Here is a 23186-nt window from a genome sequence, read left to right on the forward strand (position 1 = left end):
GTCCACGGTTAGCTTATGGATGTGGTTTATTCAAACCTATATAGTATTTAAATTTAATATATAGTTTTTCTTTGTCTTAATCTTAAGTTTTTAGAAGAAAAAAAATTCAATAAATTTAGAATTTTGTTGGGAGGTAAATAACATATGGTTAAAAATTGTTTCAACTAGAATTTTTTAAACAATTTTTATTTCAAAACTTGTCTTTAATGATTATTGAATATAATTAAAATCTAAGTATATATTAAAACATTTAACTTTATGTTAACTCTCATATATAAAATATTTAATTATGTACTATATTAATTATTTAATTATGTACCATATTAATTTAGTTCACTTTAATTTGAACAAACCATACTAAAGTACGCATGTTATGTGTGGGTGTAGTGTAGTTGGCCAAACATCTTCTTGACATTACTAAAATTAGAATTTTGAAATATGTAATATTAATATTATTATACTATATGTCTCAAATTCCAACCAGAGACCTTCTATTTTATAGTATACTATATGTGAATTTATTGTCACCCTTTTAAGGGCATGAGATCAATCATAGAGTATATCGAGGGATGGTCTTACAAGTTACAACCACACTTCACCAAAATGCTTAGTTATATTATTTTATGAATATTGTTAGATTGTTATGTTTGTAGTTCCTAAAGAATAATGGTGTAAATATAATTAAATTAAATACCATGTCTTAGAATTTAAATTAGGATCACATAATTGATTAAGTGATAAATATCAATATTATTAAATTGAATATTTTATTTTAAATTTTAAATTTCAAAGCCCAAAAGTCTAATTTTGAATTGACTATAAAGACTATTCTACATTTTTCTTCCGTCATTTACTCTTCCATTTGATGTTAACAGTTTTGAAATGTTTAGAAAAGGACATACAAGACCCTTGAAAGCACAAAATGGGTCTACTTGTTTGGTTTCACTTCAATCTCATTAAACCATATACTCTTGTATTACATACAAAAATATTGATTGATTTATATAATAAATTAAATATCCTTGAAAATAAATGGCTCAATTATAATTATTTTTTTTAGCGTGGTTATTTTTTTTTTCTTATATTCTCAATTAACTAATGAGGCTCTTTCATGTTGCGTAAACGGAAAGGCACCAAAATGTAGACCATAATTTTTCATTAGTTATTAGGCCTAACTAGTCAATTACTTCTAATATAGGCCAAAGCTAAACCAAAACTATATTATAGTAATAAGTCAAATATCCAGGTGCATGCTTTTTGAGTTTTGCATCTTAAATATACAAGTGCAGAAAATACATGGCAAGTCTGTATTTTTATTTTCTTTTCTAGGTTAGTGGTTTGATGACTGAGATCCGGCAGGTTTGAATTCACACTTTGGACTCTGTACAACTATTAATTAAACTATTTTAAAAATAAATAAGTGAGATATCACATATTCAAATTTGAATCTCCATACTTTCAGTCAAATATTTCTATACAACTATCAATTAAATTACTTTAAAAATAAATAAGTGAAATATCGGCGAATATATGAAAAGCTATCAATTGAACTGTCTTATCGGCGAGTATATTTTTATTTAATACAAAATTAAATATAAATATATATTCTTTAAAAATAATTGGAAGAGAAGACTATTAATTAAGTCTTGTTTCATTGTTCCCACCAAGATAGTTAGGTTACGTCCATGTCATTTAGAAGCCGATAAATTAGGTTAAAACCCTCAATTCAAAGTCAACAAAGTTGCAAATTGATTTTGGAAAAAATATATTATTTTAATTTAAAAAAATATCCTACAAACAACAACTAAATGAAATCTTAGAAACAAATTTTTTCATTTAAATTTTTTAATCTCTTTTGTTTATATTTTGTTGTTTTATTGAGGAAAAAAATTAACAATCTATAAACATTGTTCATGCAATAATAGTGTTAAATACAACAATAAAGTTTTATCCCAATGAGTGAAATTAACTAAATGGATCAATTTTTGTCATAAAATTTTATTCAAGATTATGTTTTTATCCAAATTATTAATCTCGAGATTTTTCTTAATAACTTCTCTTATAATTTTTATATATCTTTCTCTTTCTCTAGTTGTTTAACTTCTCCTCCTCTAGCTGTTTAACTTCTCTGCATCTAATCTCCTTACCATAAAATCTCCTCTTTTCTATCACACTTGCTTTATTCTTGTGCTTCGTATTAACCGTCCAACATCCTGTCTCGTACAACATCATAAATTTTAATGTTGTCCCATAAAATTCCCCTTCTACTTGAGTTGTACCTTAGTGTCACATAAAACTCCTAAAGCTCTTCTCCATTTCAATCACTCAACTTGAATTCGATGATTTACATCCCCTTTTATTTCTCCAGCATTTTGTATTATAGATCTAAGATATTTAAACTGCAAGACTTATGGGATGATACAATCTCCAACTCACACCTCTCTGTCCATAGCGATTCTCCTTTTGTTGAACTTACATTTTATATTCTCCATCTTATTTCTGTTTAGACAAAAACCGTACATTTCTAAAACTCGTCTCCAAATCTAACTTCACATTCAAATCCTCCTTCAACTTTTCAAAATTAATGTAAAAAGAAGACATAAATTAGTGTAGTTTTGTTCTTGTCTAACATAGGGTATTGTAATAGACATTTACGTGTATTCTACTCATACTGTGAACAGAACTAACGATAATCATGCAATTTTCAATTTGACTTGGATTTTTGAACATCAATGCCAATGCTAAACACATGTGCTAACTTAGAATTGTGCTAATCAAGTTTTCAGTCAAATAAAACAGATTAAGACTTATAATTTGTAACCTTGAAGCCAGCTTATTTTCATTTTAATATACGCTCCTCTCTGAAAAATCATTTCTAAATGCTCCTAAACAAGAGGAGATTATCAATATCATAAAGCATAAATGTATTATTTTGAAATGGCGAATTTCTCACAGTCCAAGGGTTTCACAAACCAGTCGCAAAAAGGTGGCTTCCCTTTAAAAATCTTCGACGCTGAATGATATTCTTCGGCCCCGTCCTGCAAAGGAGTCGACATGCAAAACATGTGAAAACGCGAAAAAGACCAAATATATTCATTCCCGACATAAACTAGACCGTCATATGAAATACCTTGAGTTCTCTGTAAGTAATCTCGTCGTCCAGGGACATGGCCAAGCACTCTTTTCTCATTGACAAGAAAACCTCTAATAGCCTCTTTCTGAAAAGCAACTATAGTCAGTAGTATTCAACAAGATATATAGTATAAGCCTGTTTGGATTAACTTATTTTAATATATCTACTGGCATAACATAAGTAATTTGCGAGACGGTTTGGAACAGCTTAAGAAAACAGTTTATGACATTGTCCATAATCTTTTTTTCGCTTATTTCCGTAAACTCTTCAGAATAGCTTATCAAAACAGCTTATATGAAAACAGTTTTATATTAAACTTTTTCCATATAGAAAAAGCTTATGCATAATCAGTTATATGATAACCATTATTAATGTTTAATTAAGCTATTTATCCAAACAAAGTTTAGGTCCAGGTGCAAATTGTCAGCTTACTTGCATAAAGACGACTCTGATGAAGGATAGAGTGCTCCTTTTGCAGAAGTGCCTTGCTTTCTTCCAGTAGTTCCCAAACTGACCTCATGCAAGCCACATTCATTCCAACAAATAGAATACCTGAAATTTTCAACATTCAGCTAAATGCAACAAAAAACCATACACTGATATGAACTTTTTTTTACGCAAGTACCCGCATGTCAAATTGTTAGCAGAACTCTCAGATTGCAGAAAATCCTTAGGCGGCACCGGAGCAGCTTGAAATAGTGGCTATGAAATGAAAAACATATCAAAATCAGCATCCAACCATTCAATTTTTATCTTATTCACAGATATACAAAATATTCACATACTTGGTTCACTAGAAATGGAGATGTTAGCTCATTCTTCAGGTGTCGAATACGATCATGCAAAGCTCTTTTCAAGTTGTCTTCGAAATGGAAATTTTCAGGACTGCTATGCGGCAGACCAACAGTAATTGACGAAAGATATACGGGTTGGAGAAAGTATGAAAGCAAAGCTCCTGATATAGAACGAACCAATTTATACTATATTTCACCGAAAAATGTAATCATCGATATTATTTTAATTTGAATTTTTAAAGACGGCTATTAGATCAACAGAAAGCACTAATTCATCGTGTTTTCAAACATGACTATACTTCAAACAACCTCAGTTTAAGCATATCTAACCTTGAACACCAACAACGTTCCAACGTGCTATCTTGTCAGAACAACTAACTGACAGGGTTGTATCGCCGCGACCTGGCTTTCTCTGCACTGTCCCTACTTGTTTTGAACTATTCACTGCAATGAAGGGCAAAAGTATTTCTCATCAGACCATAAAAAACAACAGTTAAGGTTCAAATTAAAAAATATCCATTGAATATAACATTTGAAAAACAACACTATAACATCAAATTTAATAATAATCATAATCATGTTATACATAAAATGTAGCTTACATAATGATGAATGTGAATCATTTTCTCCTAAAGGCAAACTTTGCAAAGGAGCGACATGCGAGCTCAGTGAAGCATCTCCACCTACAAAATGCAACACAAAAGGAAATTTCCCTTGAGCATAACCCACATAGCAACAAATAAAGGAAGCAAAATAGAAGAATGTGATCAAATAGATTACATGGTAACTGTGATATGTACATATGTAACTTCCAACCACTTCTCAAGGTATATTTCCGTTTGTCAGGACACCCTCGGTCCAACTCCAATGCTAACTTGTCATCATCAAATTTGAACCGTTTTCCTCCATTGCTTGGTGCAGACTTGGTACTAGTTTCACAAAGATATTGAATCTGTGTATAGAAGAACCTGGCGTAAATAGAAACATATGAAATAATATCTTCTCGCATTGCAAGATGTTATGGTAATCAGTAACCAAGATTTTAAAAAGAGGTTTTGAATTATGGTCTCGGCTGCGACATCAAGTATTTTGACATCTTCACAACCGCAGTTGAAGCCGCATCAGTCGCATCGGACACATCAACAATGATTCTTCTCAATATGAAGAATACCTATGGAACCACAATTGAAAACCTTATTGAAAACTTTTGAAAAATGCAATGTAAAAGTATGTTTATATCTATGCAGCACTGACATCTCATTTCAGTTTGAAGGTGTGACTGACTGACACCAAAACATCTGGATACGTTTTGGAGATCATTTTGTAATTATTAGTTGGTCAAGTCTGTTAGGAAGTTAGTTAGGCAGTTAGGAAGTTTGTTAGTCCTTTCATTTTCTCGGCTATACCAGTCTGCTACACCAGTACTATATATGTGCAGACTGTGTGCAACTTGAAGCTTAAGCTTGTAATTCAAGATTTCTTTCATTAATGGATGAATGCAAACATTCAAGTTTGCCTTGCAATCTTTCTGTTATCTGTCAGTAATATGGTATCAGAAGAAAACTATTCCTTTTCCGCAAAACCTAATTCCCAAATTCCCTTATCATTCTTCTTCTTTCGATCTTCTTCCATGGAAGATCCCGACTCTTCCTCAGAAACTTCCAATCACAGCAATCCATGATGGAGCCCTCAAGCAATCTGTGGAGCCCTTATTACCTTCACCCCGGAGAAAATCCTGACGCTGTTCTCGTCGCACCACCGCTCAACGATTCAAAATATCACAGTTGTAGCAGATCTACAAAACGAGCCTTATCCTTATTGTACAAGAACAAAATAGGTTTCATCAACGGCTCAATCACACAATCTTCCTCAATTGATGTTAATTTCAAACTCGGGGATAGGTGCAACAATATGGTATTTTGATTACAAGAACCCTAAATACTCAAATTGCTCAAAGCACCATTGCTTTGACAATGCAGTGGAATTGTGGAAAGATTTACAACATCGCTATACCAAAGGCAATCATTTCCATTTTTCAGGTTGGCTCAAAGATCTTCACTCCATCAAGTAAGGTTATCACAATCTCTCCGCCTATTTCACTGATCTAAAGATTATTTGGGATGAACTCCAATCCCTTCGTCCCACCCCTTCTTGCACATGTTCACCTAAATGTTCTTGCGCCCTTAGTCTATCTATGCAAAAATTCAAATATTTGGAGTACATTACGTGTTTCCTCAAAGGTCTTAATGACAATTATAACATCATACGCACCTAAATCCTTCTCGTGGACCCTCTTCCTTCTCTCAGCAAGACTTATTTAATGGTTATTGAGTAAGATCCTCAGCCTTTCCGATGGCCATCAAGGAACTCCATGCTCTGCAGTCATTGCAGCAAAATGAACCACACAGTCGAAAACTGCTATTTCGTGCATGTATTCCCCCTGAGATACAAGACAAGAGGCCACTCCATCAAGATTCCAAAGATGATTGCAAGAAAGGCAATCCCAAGCCTCACACAGATGATACACATACCCTCAGCAAGACTACAAATATCTCATCAATCAATTCACAATGACAAACCTGCTAGAGATTCTTCACATATCATATCTAACATCTCCAAAACAATTAACCCATTCTCATGAAAATACATTATGAATACTATAGATTCTGGTGCATCGAACCATGTGTGTCCTTTTATTAGATCTTTCCAAACAATTCAAAAAGTCAAACCTGTGCCGATCACTTTCCCAAATGGGCGCAGAATAGTTACATATTATACCAGAAACATCTATTTCGCCAAGAATCTATATCTTCAAAATGTTCTTTATATTCCTCAATTTCACTTAACTTACTCTCATTCTCTAAGTTAACCACTAATCTGAATTGCAATGTCATATTCTCTCAAAATTCATGCATTATTCAGATTTGGCTTCCAAGAGAATGATTGGGAATGTGGACCACATCAATAGTCTCTACATACTCAATCATGATCCTATAGCTCGCAATTTTTTTTTTTTATTTTAGCGATGATAAAATCTGTCTTAGCAACATTAGTACTACTCATAACAATAATTTTGATGTACGTTAACGTCACTATAGGTTAGGCCACCCATCTTGACAGGTTTCCTATACTATGTGTAAATTGTTTCCCTACATTCACTGATATTTATTAAAATTTGATATATGATTCTTGTCATTTGGCTAAACAAACCAAATTACCTTTTCCTCATAGAAACACTACCACTATGCATGCTTTTAATCTTCTTCACATGGATATTTTGGGACCTATCAATACTATATCTCTAGATGGTTTCAATTATTTCTTAACAATTGTTGATGATCATACTAGATTCGTTTTCTTATATTATTACCGGTGTTACGTGTCAGTGTCAATTCATGAGTATATATTCTAGTATATATGAATATGATACATAAACAAATCTATACTATCATCATGGAGAAAACAAGATATGAAGAAAACCTGATTAAAGCTCTTCTAGCAATAACTTCAGCATGTGAATCATGAACAACATCACCATACGGACGCAATAATGAACGTCCAATACACTTTGTTCCAGTTCCAAGTGCAACAACCTTCAATTCTAAAACCCCAAAATCAAACAAAAACTGAGTAAATAAAATCCATAATCATAAATAAAAATTTAAATTTTTTTTCATTTGATTTAGATTAAAAGTTTGAAAATTGAAAAAGGGGAAGGAGAGAGAGTACCGTTGGAAGGAGAAGAGAGAAGGAAAGCAGAGAGAACAGTGAGTTCACGGCCTTGAGGTTTGCCTTTCTTTGGAAGGGAATTGTATAAAGAAATAACCTTTTCGGATATGCTTTGTCCCAAACTCGTTCCTTCAGAAGAAGCCGTAGACATGGCTTCGAAATGACACTGAATGTGTGTAGGTGAAGAAGAAGAAGAAGAGTGAACTGAACTGGCAGTGAGAAACAGAAGATTTTGCCCTACGCTGTTCAAAATAGAACGAGCCAATAAAAAATTGCAAATAAAAAAAAACTAAAATATTAGTATTTTATTAATTAAAAATAAATTGAAGAAATAATAAGAAAATAGAGAATAGGAAGATGTGAGGTTGAATTCTAAATTAGTAGAATAATGGAGTGAAGAGTTCGCGGCATTGAAGTTTGTCTTGTTTATGTTGATTGTGTTAAATGATTGAAATAACATGTAATAATTGAAGTATGATTGTTTAGTTAGTTTTTTAGATTGATTTGGATTATTAGAATAAAAAATTGGAGCTTCCATAAGGCTCCAATGGCAAAAATTACGTTTCTGCGTTTTGGAAGCAGGTGACAGGCGTGACCAGCATGGCGATCAGGACGTCATGCAAGGGCGGAGCCAGGATCAAAATCTAGGGTTTTCCGAAAATGAAAGTAAAATATATAAAAAAACGTACGAAAAAATTCTAGTCTAATCGTAAATGCATTCTTCTCTTGTTCATTCCTTGAAAACACTTGATGATATCCATATCATCAATTGTATTAAACATCTCTTTCTCCACAAATATCACTAAGCAATCATTTAGTCATGGATTAACCATTCTACTTCTCAACTCATTCTTAACATATTTCATCCCCGAGAATACTTGCTCAGCACTTGCACTGACCACCGGTAAGGACAAAACTAGTTTGATAAGTGTGTGTGGTTATAATTAAAATCTAATAATTAATGATGATTTAGAGTTCACAATTGATTGACAATATTATAAATATTAATTATATGGTTAGTACATACAAATTAAATTTATAAAAAAATAAAATTTATGCAAAAAAAAGGTTGAAGTGTTTAGAAGAAAAAAAGTTAATTCTAAAGGTGTGTTTTCATTTGTGCTGATTAAAAACAAATTATTTCATTTTATTTATAGTTAAAGTTTTGGTTGAAAAATGAGATTAAAAGATAAGAAAGTGATAATTACTTTAAGTTTTTTTATTGAGATATAAGAAAAAAATCTATAATAAAATAGACTAGCACTTAGTAACACCTGGCGCTAAAATTCCTGATAAATATGAAGGAAAAAAGTTAAGGATTTATTTGAGTAGGAGAAGAATAATAAATACTCAGACAAAGTATTCACAAAATATTCTTTTGTTTTGTTAAACTTGGAAGTAGTGCACTAAGAAAAAAAAAGATTAAAAGAGGTGAAGGTAAAAAATTAAAAGAAGTTGTGCACTAAGAAAAAAGTGTTAAAAGAGGTGAAGGTAAAAAATTAAAAAATTGAAGTGTAATAAAAAAAGAACAGAATATGCAAAATCCGTCTGTTACAGGTTTCGAACCCAGGACCTCTTGTATAAAACTCCCAAAAGCTTTAACCATGTGGACAAATTTCTATACATTTAGGGTATTCCATGGAATACCCTATACCCCCTTGGATCCGCCCCTGACGTCATGCGTCTTTGTTATGTTCTAGTTCTATGGTGGGGATCGAGAGCAAATAGCTGGTTCTCCTGAGAATCGGTGAAACGTTACATGTGGTGATGGTTTGGTGTGCTCTGGTTCTAGAGAGGGAATCGAGAGCGAGATGAACCTGATTGTTCATATTGGTACCACATGCATGATGAGTCAGTTGTTGAGTACATTGCATCAGTGTTGCATTTGGTGATGTGTTGTTTAGATGAGAATACTGGATGCATTGATGTTGTTATGACTAGCGTGTGTACTTCTTGTTATGTGTTATTCTACCTTTGCTTGTTTACACTGCTAACTTATGAAAGTGTATTGTCACCCCTTTTGCTTTAATGTTGTCCACCATTGACATTATTAGTTCTCTATTTTGTTGATTGACATTAATTTTAGTAAAACAAATATAGAAGCAATATGTTAAATAGGATGTGTTAACTTGCTAAGAAGAACAGGTTGATCGAGAAGTCCTATTTTATGAAGAAACATGTTGAGATGAAATGTTTCATCATCTGGAGCAACATGTCGAACAAGATGTCATATGCAGAGTCATTCAACATCGTGACTATTTGGGTTGGGTTGTTGGATCGGTTCAAGATTTAACAGATACAGAATATTTTGGTAATATTATGAAGTCCTATGTGGCGCGGATTGGTAGGTTTAGAAATATCAAGTTAGAATCAAGAAGAATATTCATTTTCTAATTATGGAAATAATTTAGGAAGATTTGATTGAAGATCTATTTTTATGCAAAATCTTCTATAGATTTGTAGCAGCTGATATGTTGTGATTTTGAAGCCCAAATCCAGTTGGGAAAAGGTTATAAATAGAAGCATTATAACCTAGAAAAGGCACAGGTCCAAGATATTATGAGTGGGATATAAACAATCATCACATTGCATAAGAGCATGAAAGAGTGAAGCGAGTAGGTGTTGCTAAAGTTACATGTGGATGCTACATTAGAATAACTTATGTTCTCCCTTGTGCATGTGAATTTTCATCTATTCAAATACAAGTTAATCCTCTTCTATTATATTTTGGGTAAAATTAAATTTTATATTATTAAAATTGTCTAAGAATCTATACATCACCTTTTTTTTTACTTGGCTTGTCACCATTTATGAATGCATGCCAACATAAGCTTATTGCAGTTTGCTTTGGCAATAATTCTTAATGAGTTCAGTTGAAGTTGATGCCCAATTTCTCTTTTTCCTCCAGTCATCGAACGTCCGAGAGAGAATTATAGTGACATTGCAATTGAATGAGAAGTATCATATGTAGTTCGTATAAGGCATTGGAACACGGAGTCAAAGTACATGCACGTGCGAGGCCTAATGCAGATCCACAATAGCCAGTAGTTGACCTTGATGATAATTAACTTTTTCGATGGTCGAGATTTTAGGGACACTTTTGTATGGTTGATATTTAACCAACACTTTTGCTTGGCAGAGATTACACTAACATTTTTTTATGATCAAGATTACACATTTGTATGATCGAGATTACACTCATAATTTTTTATGAATGATATTGCACTGGAACTTTTGTAAAATTTAAAATACAATGGCACTTTTATATGATCGAGATTACACCGAAACTTTATATGGTCGAAATTACACTCACACTTTTGTATGATCAAGATTGGACCAACACTTTTGTATGGTCTATAATGTTTTGAATAATCTATGAATGTGATTTAATTTTTCCTAGTAAATCATAAAAAAATGAATCAATATTGTTACCTTGCATTTCTTTACTTTAACGATATTTCCCCTCCATTTGATTTTAGGGTTACATAGAGCACCACTCTAATGGACATGAAGTCCAAAGCTGAAAATCTCTTCATGAAGACACTTGAAGGGTAGTTAAGATCGAATATCGATCCCCCTTGATTAATATTCATGGAAAATAAGGTCAAGTAGTATTCATCTCAAGACATATGTAAAAACAATGTTTCACACATTTCATCATTACGATAGTAAGGGTCCAATCGAGGTGGATGTGTCACTTGCAAGATCAAGAGATGATATTCTTAAAATTTTGAAATGTCCAAATACAATTGTTGATGATGAAATTATAACTATCATATGTTAGAACTATGATTTTCATGTCATTTAATTTATAACCTTTTTATGTTGATTATGTGTGTCAATGTTATGTTTTTGGATGTTGGTAATATCATATGTGTTTTTATGTTGTATATTTCATGTATAAGTTGAGTATGTCCATGAAGACAATAATAAAATAAAAGTTATTTAATACAACAAACCAAAAATCTAACAATTACAAGTCTTCAAACAACAGGTCATAAACTAAATATGAATCTAAGTAGTCCCACCACATGTAAGGTGGGAAATCCGTGCAACTATTTCAGCGTACTTACTGGTTAGTGTATGGTTTCCAGATCATATCATCACAATTAAGTGTGCCAATCCTATGTTTGTACTCTTGCACGCCATCAGACACATAATGTTTTTCCGTCCATTTGATCCCTTGAGGGAGCCATTAGTGACATTCTCGTGATCTTTCTTTCCAAGTATTATGGGTAAATGCTCATAGATTCAGCATTGTAGTATGGTATAATATTTAATACCATATTATTGTACATAAATATTTAATAATAAAAAATTATAAAATATTTATGTTTGTAACAAGCTCATATACCCAAAAAGACGTTGTTTATTAGAGGTTAACCTTTCCTAAAAAAAAGAGAGATAACATCATTAGTGAAGCATATACTCATGCCCATATATAATATCCATGCTCCAAAAATAAGAAAATATACTTCGCATAAATGAAATGATGTGACTTGTCTGCCAAAATGGTACTGCCAACTAGATATAACATATAAACTCTAGTTGCCTCATCATAATGAGCTTCTGCCACCAACTATGTATACCTCTCTTGTAGCTAAGACAAATTGAAATGCACACCTCTATTAGGTCTCATCTTCTTTAAATAATCTGCAAGGGTGACCCCCAAATATGTCTCTACACTCATGGAATTTAACTCAAAACTAGTCAAGAGAGAGATAAGTAAGTATCCGACTAAAGAGATATGGAATAGACACGACACATTATCCAACATGATTGACATGTCTCCAAATGGAAAATGGAAAGAAGAAGTATATGAATGTCATCTTTCCACCAAAACAAATATCCGTGAAATTTCTAGCATGGTGAGCGAACATTGTAACACCCCAAATCTACCCGATAAATTTTACGGAAAAATTAGAGTATAAATTTCAAACAAGTTCATTTGAGGTATCACATATTCGTCATTCGAAAACATTTACGGCTTACTTTCCTTCATATAGATACATAGCACAGAAATTTAAAACGATAATTAAATCATTACTCGAAAATCACTTTGTTTCAAATTAAAATAATTAACTCGCAGCGGAATCAACAAACTTCATAATTATTCAAATAATATCGTAGCATCTTTGCACGGTAACTTTAAGTTATAATTTAAACAAAAACCATATAAAATTCAGCAAATAAATCAATAAGTAAAACAATCGTTTATCCCCCCGAGTGCTACGTATCAGAGCGAGACACCAACTCGAATAACATCAACTAAAGACTTCATAAAATCACTTCAAAACTTTCACCGCTATCTTGAGTACCTGTCCGTTTTCCACGGTAAGGGAAACATCATTCAGAAGGGGTGAGATATCAAACAATATAAACAGGGTGATGATAAACAGTATATTCAGGTTCAAGTTATAATAATTATCGCTTTGCGGTATAATCGTTACCGCCTAGTTTACTTCATTGTTTCAATCAACAACACAAGTCACAATATCTCACATAAGATCATATTCAAAGTTCACGACAAGTCACATAAATTCACACATCAAAATACATAACATCATAATCACACAAATGAAATGCGACTCTAACAAATGCACATGCATGTGGTACCCAGGGCTTCAGCCCCCATCGCCAATTGCCAGATAATAGAGGCATCAAAACAGGCATAAGCCTTCGTCGCTGTTTTGCCAATCCAGGCCGTCGCTACAACATGCAAATCATGAGACACTGATGAAATGCAACAAATCACAAACATCTCAAAACAACGTCGCGAGATATACGCCTATATCACAAACACGTCGCTAAACATCGTCACAAAGGCATTCGCCTACATCGCCAAAATATATCAATAGTTATTTATAAACAATCGTCACCTTAAATCCTGCACTTCGCAATAATTCACAAAAACTCATCGCAACATCGCAATATATCACACGACAAATCAACAACAATAATTCATCACAAATAACTCACGCAAACATCGCCATACTTCACAAAACTCACAAAAATACGTCACGTCGAAACATTACCAAAAACACCGCAAGCACAACGGTTATCAGATTATTCTCGAACACTCCTAATATTATTCAACTCGCTATATATATATATTTTTCCGTCTATTATTATATTTCTCTGCTACTTATATAATGTCTCTGTTACGAAATTGGCCACTACACTGATGGGCAACAAAGTGCTACTGTTATTTTAATTAACTTCTTATGTATTATTAACTCATAAAATTTATAATAATATATAATTATAATTCGACAGAGTTTCGAAGGGACTCTAAACAACTCTACAATAATTCATACAACTCTAAAGTGCCCAAATATACCCTACTGACAATTCTTATTACATATAAGGGTAACTCTTATGCATCAAATTGGCTAATAGTCTGACTCAAGTAATAATAAAACAACTCTAAAGGGTCAAATACCTTCAATTTTAATCTATAGTTTATCAGATTTTACTCTAAACAACTCGAAAGTAACTCTGCTGACAACTCTAACAACACTATTGAAGATAATTTAAATTAACCAAATAATACAAATATTCATCTCTAACTCAAAATTACTAAAATATTTTACCAATAATATTAAACCATTATTATTATTATTATTATTATTATTATTATTATTATTATTATTATTATTATTATTATTTTTAATAATGACCTATCATATATTAAGAATTGAAACGTAACAGTCAGAAGTTACATAATATCTATAATATCTATGTTAATTGTTGGATATGATTAGTTAGAAATTGTTTTTTTTGTGGTACATATTGTTCCTATATAAAGCATAATAACCATACAGTATATATATACAAGAATTATATGATCGATGTTATAGTGCATACCGAATTGTTCCCTACCAAAACTTATTATACACATGTCGATGCATTTTATACACCGGCGCTACACACCACAGTACCGATCGTATACTGATAATTAAACGCTACACCAAATATATATATATAAAATAATCAACCAATACACGTATAAGAATCAAACGCTACAGTAAATATATATGTATACATTCAAAGACATAAATTTAGCGAATTCACAGAACAATTAGTCGCACACAAAGAGATATTATAATTCCTTAAACCCCACATACGGTCCATCATATCCCCGTTTATAGAGCAAGAACCCCACCCTTACCTTGTATTCGGAGTCCGCTCTACGATTTCGGTCGAATCCAAGCTTTCTGGCTTCGCGTAATTCTTTCGTTTTTCTCTTCGCGGCCTAATTCTCGTATCTCTTTTCTTTTCCAATTTTCCTCTTCTCTCTGTCGTCCTTCTCTTTTTCCCCAATGTTATGTTACTTAGTTTCTAAAAACCTAGGTGTATCCTCACTTCTCAATTATTCCAATCTGGGCCAAAACCAAATTACAACATAACACCACTCAGCCCATCTAATTTATTTTATTAAAACTCCCAATTTACTCGTTAACTCTTATTTTTCGGTCTAATTTTATTTGCTCTGAAAATTCTCAAAATAATGCTCGACACTCTAATAATATTTCTAATACTAAAAATATTTAAAATCTCGATTAATTGTCGATCCGCTATCCCGAACTAATACCTATTAAATCATCCCAAAACGCGAAAAATTCCATAAACACTCCAAACGTCTAAATTAAGCGGATAATCGAATTTTCGGGCGTTACAAACATCCTACCAACAACATCATACCAACATCACTAAAAATTTTGGTAACCTCCTCATGAATCTTCACCGCAAATAATGTATTCAACTTCATCCCATGAGTGGAAACCTTCAACACCGATCGATCTTGAAAAACTAAATCTTAAAATACTAGTTATTTTAATTAACAGATAATGCATATAATCTAATAATGTTTAAATAATTATATATAGTTACATATCCCTCTCATTTTCATAAAAGCAATATTATATGGTCATTGTACGTCATTAGCACAGACGTGTCAGAGGGTTGTTCTGAGAAGTCTACTATAAATTTTCTCCATTCACTACTACAAGTAACGCTTGTAATGTCGGTGGGAAAATGCGTTTAACCCCAGCTACCCAGGAGAGGTAATGAAGGGCGTCATGAAAATTTAACACTAACACCTGAGTGTTTTAAACATCGAGGTTAAGGTGTTAAATGGTCATGGGTTCGATCCCAAGGAACTGCATATTTTTATTTTCTAAATTTTGTTGCACGCGTCATATACCATTCGTTTTTATTTAAAATTCGAGGTAATAAGTTATTCTTTTACCTCGGTTTTATGTTATACCTGAGGGGTTTAATCTCTTTTTTTGTAATTGTACCAATTTCACTTACACGTATTTTTTTTGGCTGAATCATTTTCACTGGCCTGTATCATATCATTTTAAATCTATTAACATGCATGCATAGGTGAAGCCAGCGCACGACGACTCGGGCAGCTGCCCAGGCTCCCCTTCTTCTCACCTTCCATTTTCACTCACCTTCCATTTTCACTCACCTTCTTTTCCCTAAAACCCTTCCATTTTCACTCACCTAATTTTCTTCCTCTTTCACCTTTTTCTTTTATCATGCCTCCCAAATCAAAGGTACTTAAAATTATTGCATACCCTTTTCTTATTTTTTTTATGGAATATTTTGTGATGTAATGAAGAGTTTCAAAAATTGATAAAAATTAGGTTAGAAAGGGACTAATGGTATGATGTTAAGGTTTTAAAAAGTAAAAATGCTAAAGACATGTAAGAAATGGATTGATGATTGTTGTTGTTGTTGCAGGTTGTGGCTTATGAATCGATATCGAATTGTTGTCGTTACCATCATTTTGTTACTTGCACACTAAGTGTTTGGTAAATTGCTTCAACCAAGTTTCTTTTCCTTTTTCGCTTCTGTTTCTTATTGAATTGTTGTTATTGATTGACTCACTTGTTGAACTTGTGAAGGAAGGAAGGAATTATTGAAGCAAGCTCCTTTATTCTGGAGTCATATCCGCCATGTGATAGTGTCGAGATTTTGAAGCAAGCTCTTTGAAACAACAAAGTGAGTTACAAGCTCTACCTTGCTCATCTTGTTGTTTAGTTGAACTTAGTAAATATGTGTGATATGTTCTGGTTTATTATGAACTTGTGATATGTTTTGTTGCAATGATTTACTAGGTTGTTGCGTATTATTACCTCGGTTTGATTCTTGACGAGGGAAATACAGAGAAACACACGGGACAGTTGTGGCTGCATTGCAAGCAACAGATGAATACTTCAAAGAAAGGAATAAGTTATGTGAGGCATTCAATTTGGCTCCTCCATTTTTAAGGTTATATATTGTCTTTCTTTTTACATAATGATATGCTTATCTCGCACACGAAAGCTATGTGATTGTGTTTATAACAAGCTTACAATATTTTAGCAATATTTTACGGTATACTTGTAGAGAGAGACACATGTTTCAAGAACTTGTGATCCTTACTTATTTTCTGCAAGAGCCTTTAACAATTTTTTGAAGAACATTTATCTGTTACGGTTCGTCAAAAAATTATTATATCAAATGCTGCCTTGGTAGAAAATTATGAAGCCAGTGAAAACTTGCCCAGGCTTCATAATTTTTCTGAATTCGCCACTGCCTGCATGTATCAATTTTTATAGATAAACTACAAAATATGTAACAGAATTGGAATATATCATATCATTTTAAACAAAATGTACAAATTTACATGTTATCATCTTCAAGACATAATACACACATTTGACATTTACATATTTGCACATCAAAATGATAAAACCTCTGTTCATATACAAATTAAGATTACAACAACCAAGAAAAACTATTGTTGTCGTAGAGATTCATAACAAGATAAGAATAAACTAGCACAATGTGATCGAATGTCATCAATTTCTTCTTTCGAGTATGGTGTTTGGTAGCTAAGCTCCTATAATTAGGACAAAATTTAAAGTATGATAAACTGAAAACAACAACATTAACTTATAAGTATACATATGTATGTATATATGGATTGAGCTAATACCTTATTTTTCATTCATCCATTTGTAATGCATCCGGAGACAATATAGAGCATATATCTCATAACATAATATCCGCCACTACAAATAATTTTGATTTATTTATGTCACACTAATACATACAAATAACATAATGTCAAAAACCGCAAGTAAAATACCTACTTTTGGTTTAACATAGCGTGACTTTTGACCAATAAGATTTTTTTTGTGCACATTAAATTCCTCCATCGCTCTACTCATGTCAGTTAAAATTAAACATGAATAAAAACTATTTAATTCAAAAGTTAAATATGAGTATTGAAAATAATACCACTTACCCATTCAAAGCGTTAATCACTACATCGGGAAGTCCATAGTGCAACGAGCATACAAATCTATAGTATTTTTCTTCGGACATATGACAAGTAGTTGCCAATGTTGCCTACATAAACATTCAAAAATAATTAATAATATGAAGAAAAAATAATTATAAATGAAAACACAAATTAATATATACTTACTCGCGGTAAAACGGGGCCAAATAACAATCTTTGGTGTTCCCTTTCTCCATCAACTTGTCTTGTAAGTAATTTTTTATTTCGTGTCCTGGTGAATCGCGAGTAAGAGCAATATTCGCAGCATCCAATATATAATACTTGTTTAGAAGCTTCCTTTTAGAACATAACTCATGGATGTGCATGCAAGGGAAAATCTTTATGTTAAAGTAGAAGAAAGTATGAATATAAATAGAAATCAATGTAAAAATTATACTTACGAGCACCACAATTATAATACAAAAATGTCTAGCCACCCATTCCCCTTAAAAAAATTTATGTATAGAGAGAGCTTAGAAAGTACAAATAACTGCTCTGGATCATGTCTTAATGGAATACCCAAGATTTAATCTTCATTAATACTAGCCATCATCATCTCTAGTCTCTGAAGGCTATTTTGATTTGGTGGTGAGGGTTCAACACTGCCCTGGTTGGCAGAAAAACTATGTGTCGCGCTTGTACAACCCGTAACTTTCTCAACCATATTATCTCGAATTTCCAACTGATTTGAATTTGTGTGGCTGAATATACCCAACGAGCTCAATTTCTGCATCATAAAAACAATAAAAAGACAATCCAAAATTGAAATATGCAGAAATAATAACAATAACATACAACTTATACCTCAAGAACATCGTAGATACACTTTTGGACACTTTTGCTCACTGTTTTCAACAACTTCTCCCCCTCCTCCTCCAATAACTTCTCCTGCACTGTTTGCAAGAACTTCTCCCTCTCCTCCTCCAAGAACTTCTCATGCAACGTCTGCAACAATCTCTCCCTCTCTTTCTCCAAGAATCTATCCTACTCCTCCTTCCACTTCTCAGTTTCTTTTCCCAACTCAACAACAACAATCTCTTCAACCTCTCTCTTACTAATTTTCTCTCTAGATGATTGAGAGTGTCCAAAATGTACCTTGGAGCCAATGCCTCTACCAAGACCACGGACACGCCCATGATGCTCCTCTATTCCAATCGCTTCTACTAAGATGTCATGACGACCTTGTGAAATGAAGAGGCCGAACTTGGTTTGTTCAATAATATCATCCTACAACACATGAAATTTTATCTTTACCAAATTGATTTTACTAAAATAAATATTGTTGAAAAAAGTATCTACTTACAATACTTTGAGCCACTTCGCGCATAGCATCTGATGTGTACTCGTTGTATTTTCTTTGGTGTTCTGTCTTCCATTTCTCGTGTCTTGATGGTGGAGATGGAGTGCGATCAAGACTTATAGAACCTCCCAAATCCATCTGTTTTCTTTTTTCTTCAATCAAAATTTTTTCAAGTCTTTGATATCCTCCACGAGACAACCTATATGGATAGATATTTTTAGCTCAATTTTCCTTTCTTTTTTTACTCTTTTCCAAAAACTTGGGAGTGATGCGAGACTCTACAAATTCTTCCAAAGTAGCTTTATCAATAAATGAATATACCTCGTATGGAGACTGTTTCTTTATTTGCTCAATTTGTAATATAATCTTGGGTGAGTTGTGTCTTAAACCCCCTCCAACGCTCACCATAATAAGAAAGCATTTTCTTTTTCACATACTTATCATTTGGAGTATAAATGAACACATCCTATGTTTACACAATAAAGATGTTATTAGTATTGCACAAAAAATATACTTGTAAGAAAAATGATAGAATACAAAAGTAAATACTGTCTTATCGGTCCATATGTCATCTTTCAATTCTTTATCAATAACATGACAACTATACATGTAAATGCTCACTTTACTTCTACCTTGTAAGGCAACGTAACCCAAAAAATCATCAGCATGTTCACCAAAAGCCCTGCCGATTTGGGCATCAACTCTAACTGGGTATCGAATACGAGTTTCATTGACTTTTCTCACCTTTGTATACATCGTGACACCTCTAGTTTTTCTTTTACGTGTATTGATAGAGTTTGCAGCAACTGTTGTATGGGAGATGCTTGTTGAATCACCCATGACTATCAAGATGAATCAAATAGTAATGTTTTAGTTAAAACAAAATGATCAATAGATAAACTAACAAAAAAATCCTAAACAACATGATCAAGAGACTATTTCAGTGAAAAACTAATGTTGATGAATATACAAAATAATGTGTTATGAATTCAATGTCAATGACGAAGTATAAAACAAGGAACGAATAAAGAACAAGGAAGAAGAAGAACACAAGAATTGATTATAACTGCTATTCTTTTACTTTCTCTTAGAAAACAAGATTACAAGTTTACAAGAATAACAAATAACCTCTCTCACCCTAAATTAGGATTTGTAGTGTGCAATGATGAGAGACTGATATGCTATTTATAATAAAACCTAACATACTAACTAATGGGCTTTTCCCCACAAGGCCCATTACACAAGCTAACTTAATAAACAAGCTAACTTACCAAATTAGGGTTTAAACATTAAAACCTAATTTAAAATTCTAACAACCCTAGCATCTTTGACACCAGCATGTGAACAACCTTCGACTTCATGCTTAATCCTGTCAAACCAAGAAGCTACCCTTCGACCATACTACAGTTCGATAGCCTATAAAGACTATTAGATTGTTGAAGATGGTTGAGAGATACTGAAGATTGAAGATTCGGTGTTGTGTGACGTGAAGATGAAAGCGCTGCAGAATATTTGGATTTTTAGAGTGAGGGAGAGGGTTCAAATCGAGTGGTGATTGAAGGTGGTTCGTGGTGGTGGAACGCGGTGGAGATCGGTGATGGAGGCGGTGTGACTGGCCAGAGGAAGTACGGTGGTTGTTCGGAGGAGGAGAGAGATCTCGAATCAGTTTTTTTAGGTTCTTGATGTTTTTGTAAAGTTGTTGAAGGTTTTTTTTTGTGAATGAGTTTTTTGTAAATATGTAAATGGATTAAACTTTTGTAATGGACTTTGACTTTTTTGTAATTGAACTTCGAATGGATGGATGTCTTTGGCTTTATCCTTTTGATAAAATTTTGAACATGAATGCCCCTTGAATAACCTTTGAACCATGAATGAGCTTTCAATTTGTACCTTAATCTATCAACAATCCTACGCAACTACTTCAGAGCCTCACGCTTACTTCAATTGTCTCTGAATGCAAATCCACCTTAAACCTTAATGAATAACTCCAGTCAACTTGCAACTTCAATGGACCGAACTCAATTTAAGTCATCATTCTAAGTCAGACTTATGCGTCAAGTAATTATCATATTGCCTCTTCAAATTCAACATCTTGTACTCAGCATAAAAGCAATACCCTGAACAGGTGAAAACTGTAGCTTGGATCATCCATAGGGAAATAAGCCCTAATCTCACACTTCACCGCCTGAAGCACCAGAAGAATTAGATTTTAATTTTCATGCACACATCAAACTAAATATGAAGCCCTAAGCTTTCAAAGTCCTTAATCCCATGCCAGATTATTGATTGATGAATGTATGGGTGTTAGATGACCTAAGGGAGAGATGCACATGAATGTAAAGCTTAAGCCAGTTAGCAGTAAAATTAGGAGGGCAAATTTTGGGGTGCAAAAATTGCCATTATCCTTACCTCCATGATCTTTCAAGCGTTTAGGGCACACTTTTCTTTTGTGACCCTCCTTCTTACAATGATAGCATCGAATACCAGATGCTTCGCCACTATAAGACTTATGCTGACTTTTGCATTTCTTTTTGTTGGACTTACCATCCTTTCGCAAGAACTTTCCTTTAATGGCCAAACCTTCACCAATAGTCGAAGGTTTATGCTCCTTTCGTTCGTTCAAGTCCTTAGAATACATGGCTGATTGAACTTCTTCAAAGGTCAGGGACTCCCTTCCATACACGAGAGTTTCTTTGAAGTGAGCATGTGATCGAGGTAAAGCGCATAATAGTAACAACGCTTGATCTTCATCATCGATTTTCAAGATCAAGAATCAGCTTGTTGAACATATCCAACTGCTCAGCCAACACTTTGTCTTCAGTCATTTTGAATGAATACAAAACTTGCTTCAGTTAGATTCGATTTACCAGTGATTTGGTCATGTACAAACTTTCAAGTTTTATCGATAACCCTGATGTCGTCGTCTCCTTTGATACCTGTCGAAGAACCTTATCACCAAGTCTCAACAAAATTGCACTGTGTACTTTCTCGATCATGGATGTCTTATCTCAACCCCACCGCTCCCTTCAACGCTTCCAAACAACCCTGCTGAACCAGTAGGGATTTCATCTTCAAGTGCCACAGACCGAAATCATTCACTCCGGTGAATTTTTCAATCTCATACTTTGTTGAAGGCATCTTCTCCATGCTCACCGCACCAATTTGTTGTGAATTCAATGCCAATAACAAAGTATAAAACAAGGAACGAATAAAGAAAAAGGAAGAAGAAGATCGCAAGAATTGGTTATAATTGTTATTCTTTTACTTTCTCTTAGAAAACAAGATTACAGGTTTACAAGAATAACAAATTACCTCTCTCACCCTAAATTAGGATTTGTAGTGTGTAATGATGAGAGACTAGTACGCTATTTATAATAAAACTTAACATACTAACTAATGGGCTTTTTCCACAAGGCCCATTACACAAGCTAACTTAATAAACAAGCTAACTTACCAAATTAGGGTTTAAACACTAAAACCTAATTTAACATGCTAACAACCCTAGCATCTTCGACACTAGTATGTGAACAACCTTCGACTTCATGCTTAATCCTGTCGAACCAAGAAGCTATCCTTTGATGATACTAGAGTTCGATCCAATATCTCACATAATGCTTCAGTGAAGAACAAACCTACTTGCGAAAATGACGTTTGATGTATATCTCTTGGAAGATTTTTAATGAATATCAACTTGAAAATCGCCTAGGTTTTTTGCGAAAAGACGAACTGACATTTGAGTGTTGATAAGTAAATGAAAAATTAGAAACTAGATAGTACTTTGAACTATTTCATGCAAATAAGTGTCATGTCGGTTTTACACAAAAACTGATTATTAAAAATATGAAATAAGCGTGGTTATTTCATAAAACGAGGAGTCAAAGTATATCA

At 33.1% G+C, this 23186-nt stretch overlaps 1 protein-coding gene across 1 annotated transcript; it reads right to left on the reverse strand.

The window, feature by feature from the left end:
* Nucleotides 1-303: 303 nt before the first annotated feature.
* LOC131635787 (tRNA-specific adenosine deaminase TAD1-like) lies at nucleotides 304-8023 on the reverse strand. The gene is made up of 10 exons (XM_058906432.1): nucleotides 7657-8023; nucleotides 7408-7528; nucleotides 4708-4895; nucleotides 4530-4610; nucleotides 4258-4371; nucleotides 3919-4088; nucleotides 3759-3835; nucleotides 3566-3685; nucleotides 3131-3218; nucleotides 304-3038 (listed from the first exon to the last, which is right to left on the reverse strand). Exons 1-10 carry the CDS (start codon nucleotides 7805-7807, stop codon nucleotides 2928-2930), a joined length of 1221 nt encoding a protein of 406 aa, XP_058762415.1. The 5' UTR covers nucleotides 7808-8023; the 3' UTR covers nucleotides 304-2927.
* Between the last annotated feature and the right edge of the window lie 15163 nt (nucleotides 8024-23186).

The sequence above is a fragment of the Vicia villosa genome, unplaced genomic scaffold, assembly GCF_029867415.1.
Source record: "Vicia villosa cultivar HV-30 ecotype Madison, WI unplaced genomic scaffold, Vvil1.0 ctg.001544F_1_1, whole genome shotgun sequence".
Classification (NCBI taxonomy): Eukaryota; Viridiplantae; Streptophyta; class Magnoliopsida; order Fabales; family Fabaceae; genus Vicia; species Vicia villosa.

What these genes read in the sequence shown, in the direction of transcription:
- LOC131635787 (XM_058906432.1), bottom strand. Translation starts at nt 7,807, where the DNA reads ATGTCTACGGCTTCTTCTGAAGGAACGAGTTTGGGACAAAGCATATCC. An exon ending in GCTAGAAGAGCTTTAATCAG is followed by an intron (nt 4,896 to 7,407) that starts GTTTTCTTCATA and finishes TATTTACGCCAG; the next exon opens with GTTCTTCTATACACAGATTC. An exon ending in CTCCATTTCTAGTGAACCAA is followed by an intron (nt 3,836 to 3,918) that starts GTATGTGAATAT and finishes TTCATTTCATAG; the next exon opens with CCACTATTTCAAGCTGCTCC.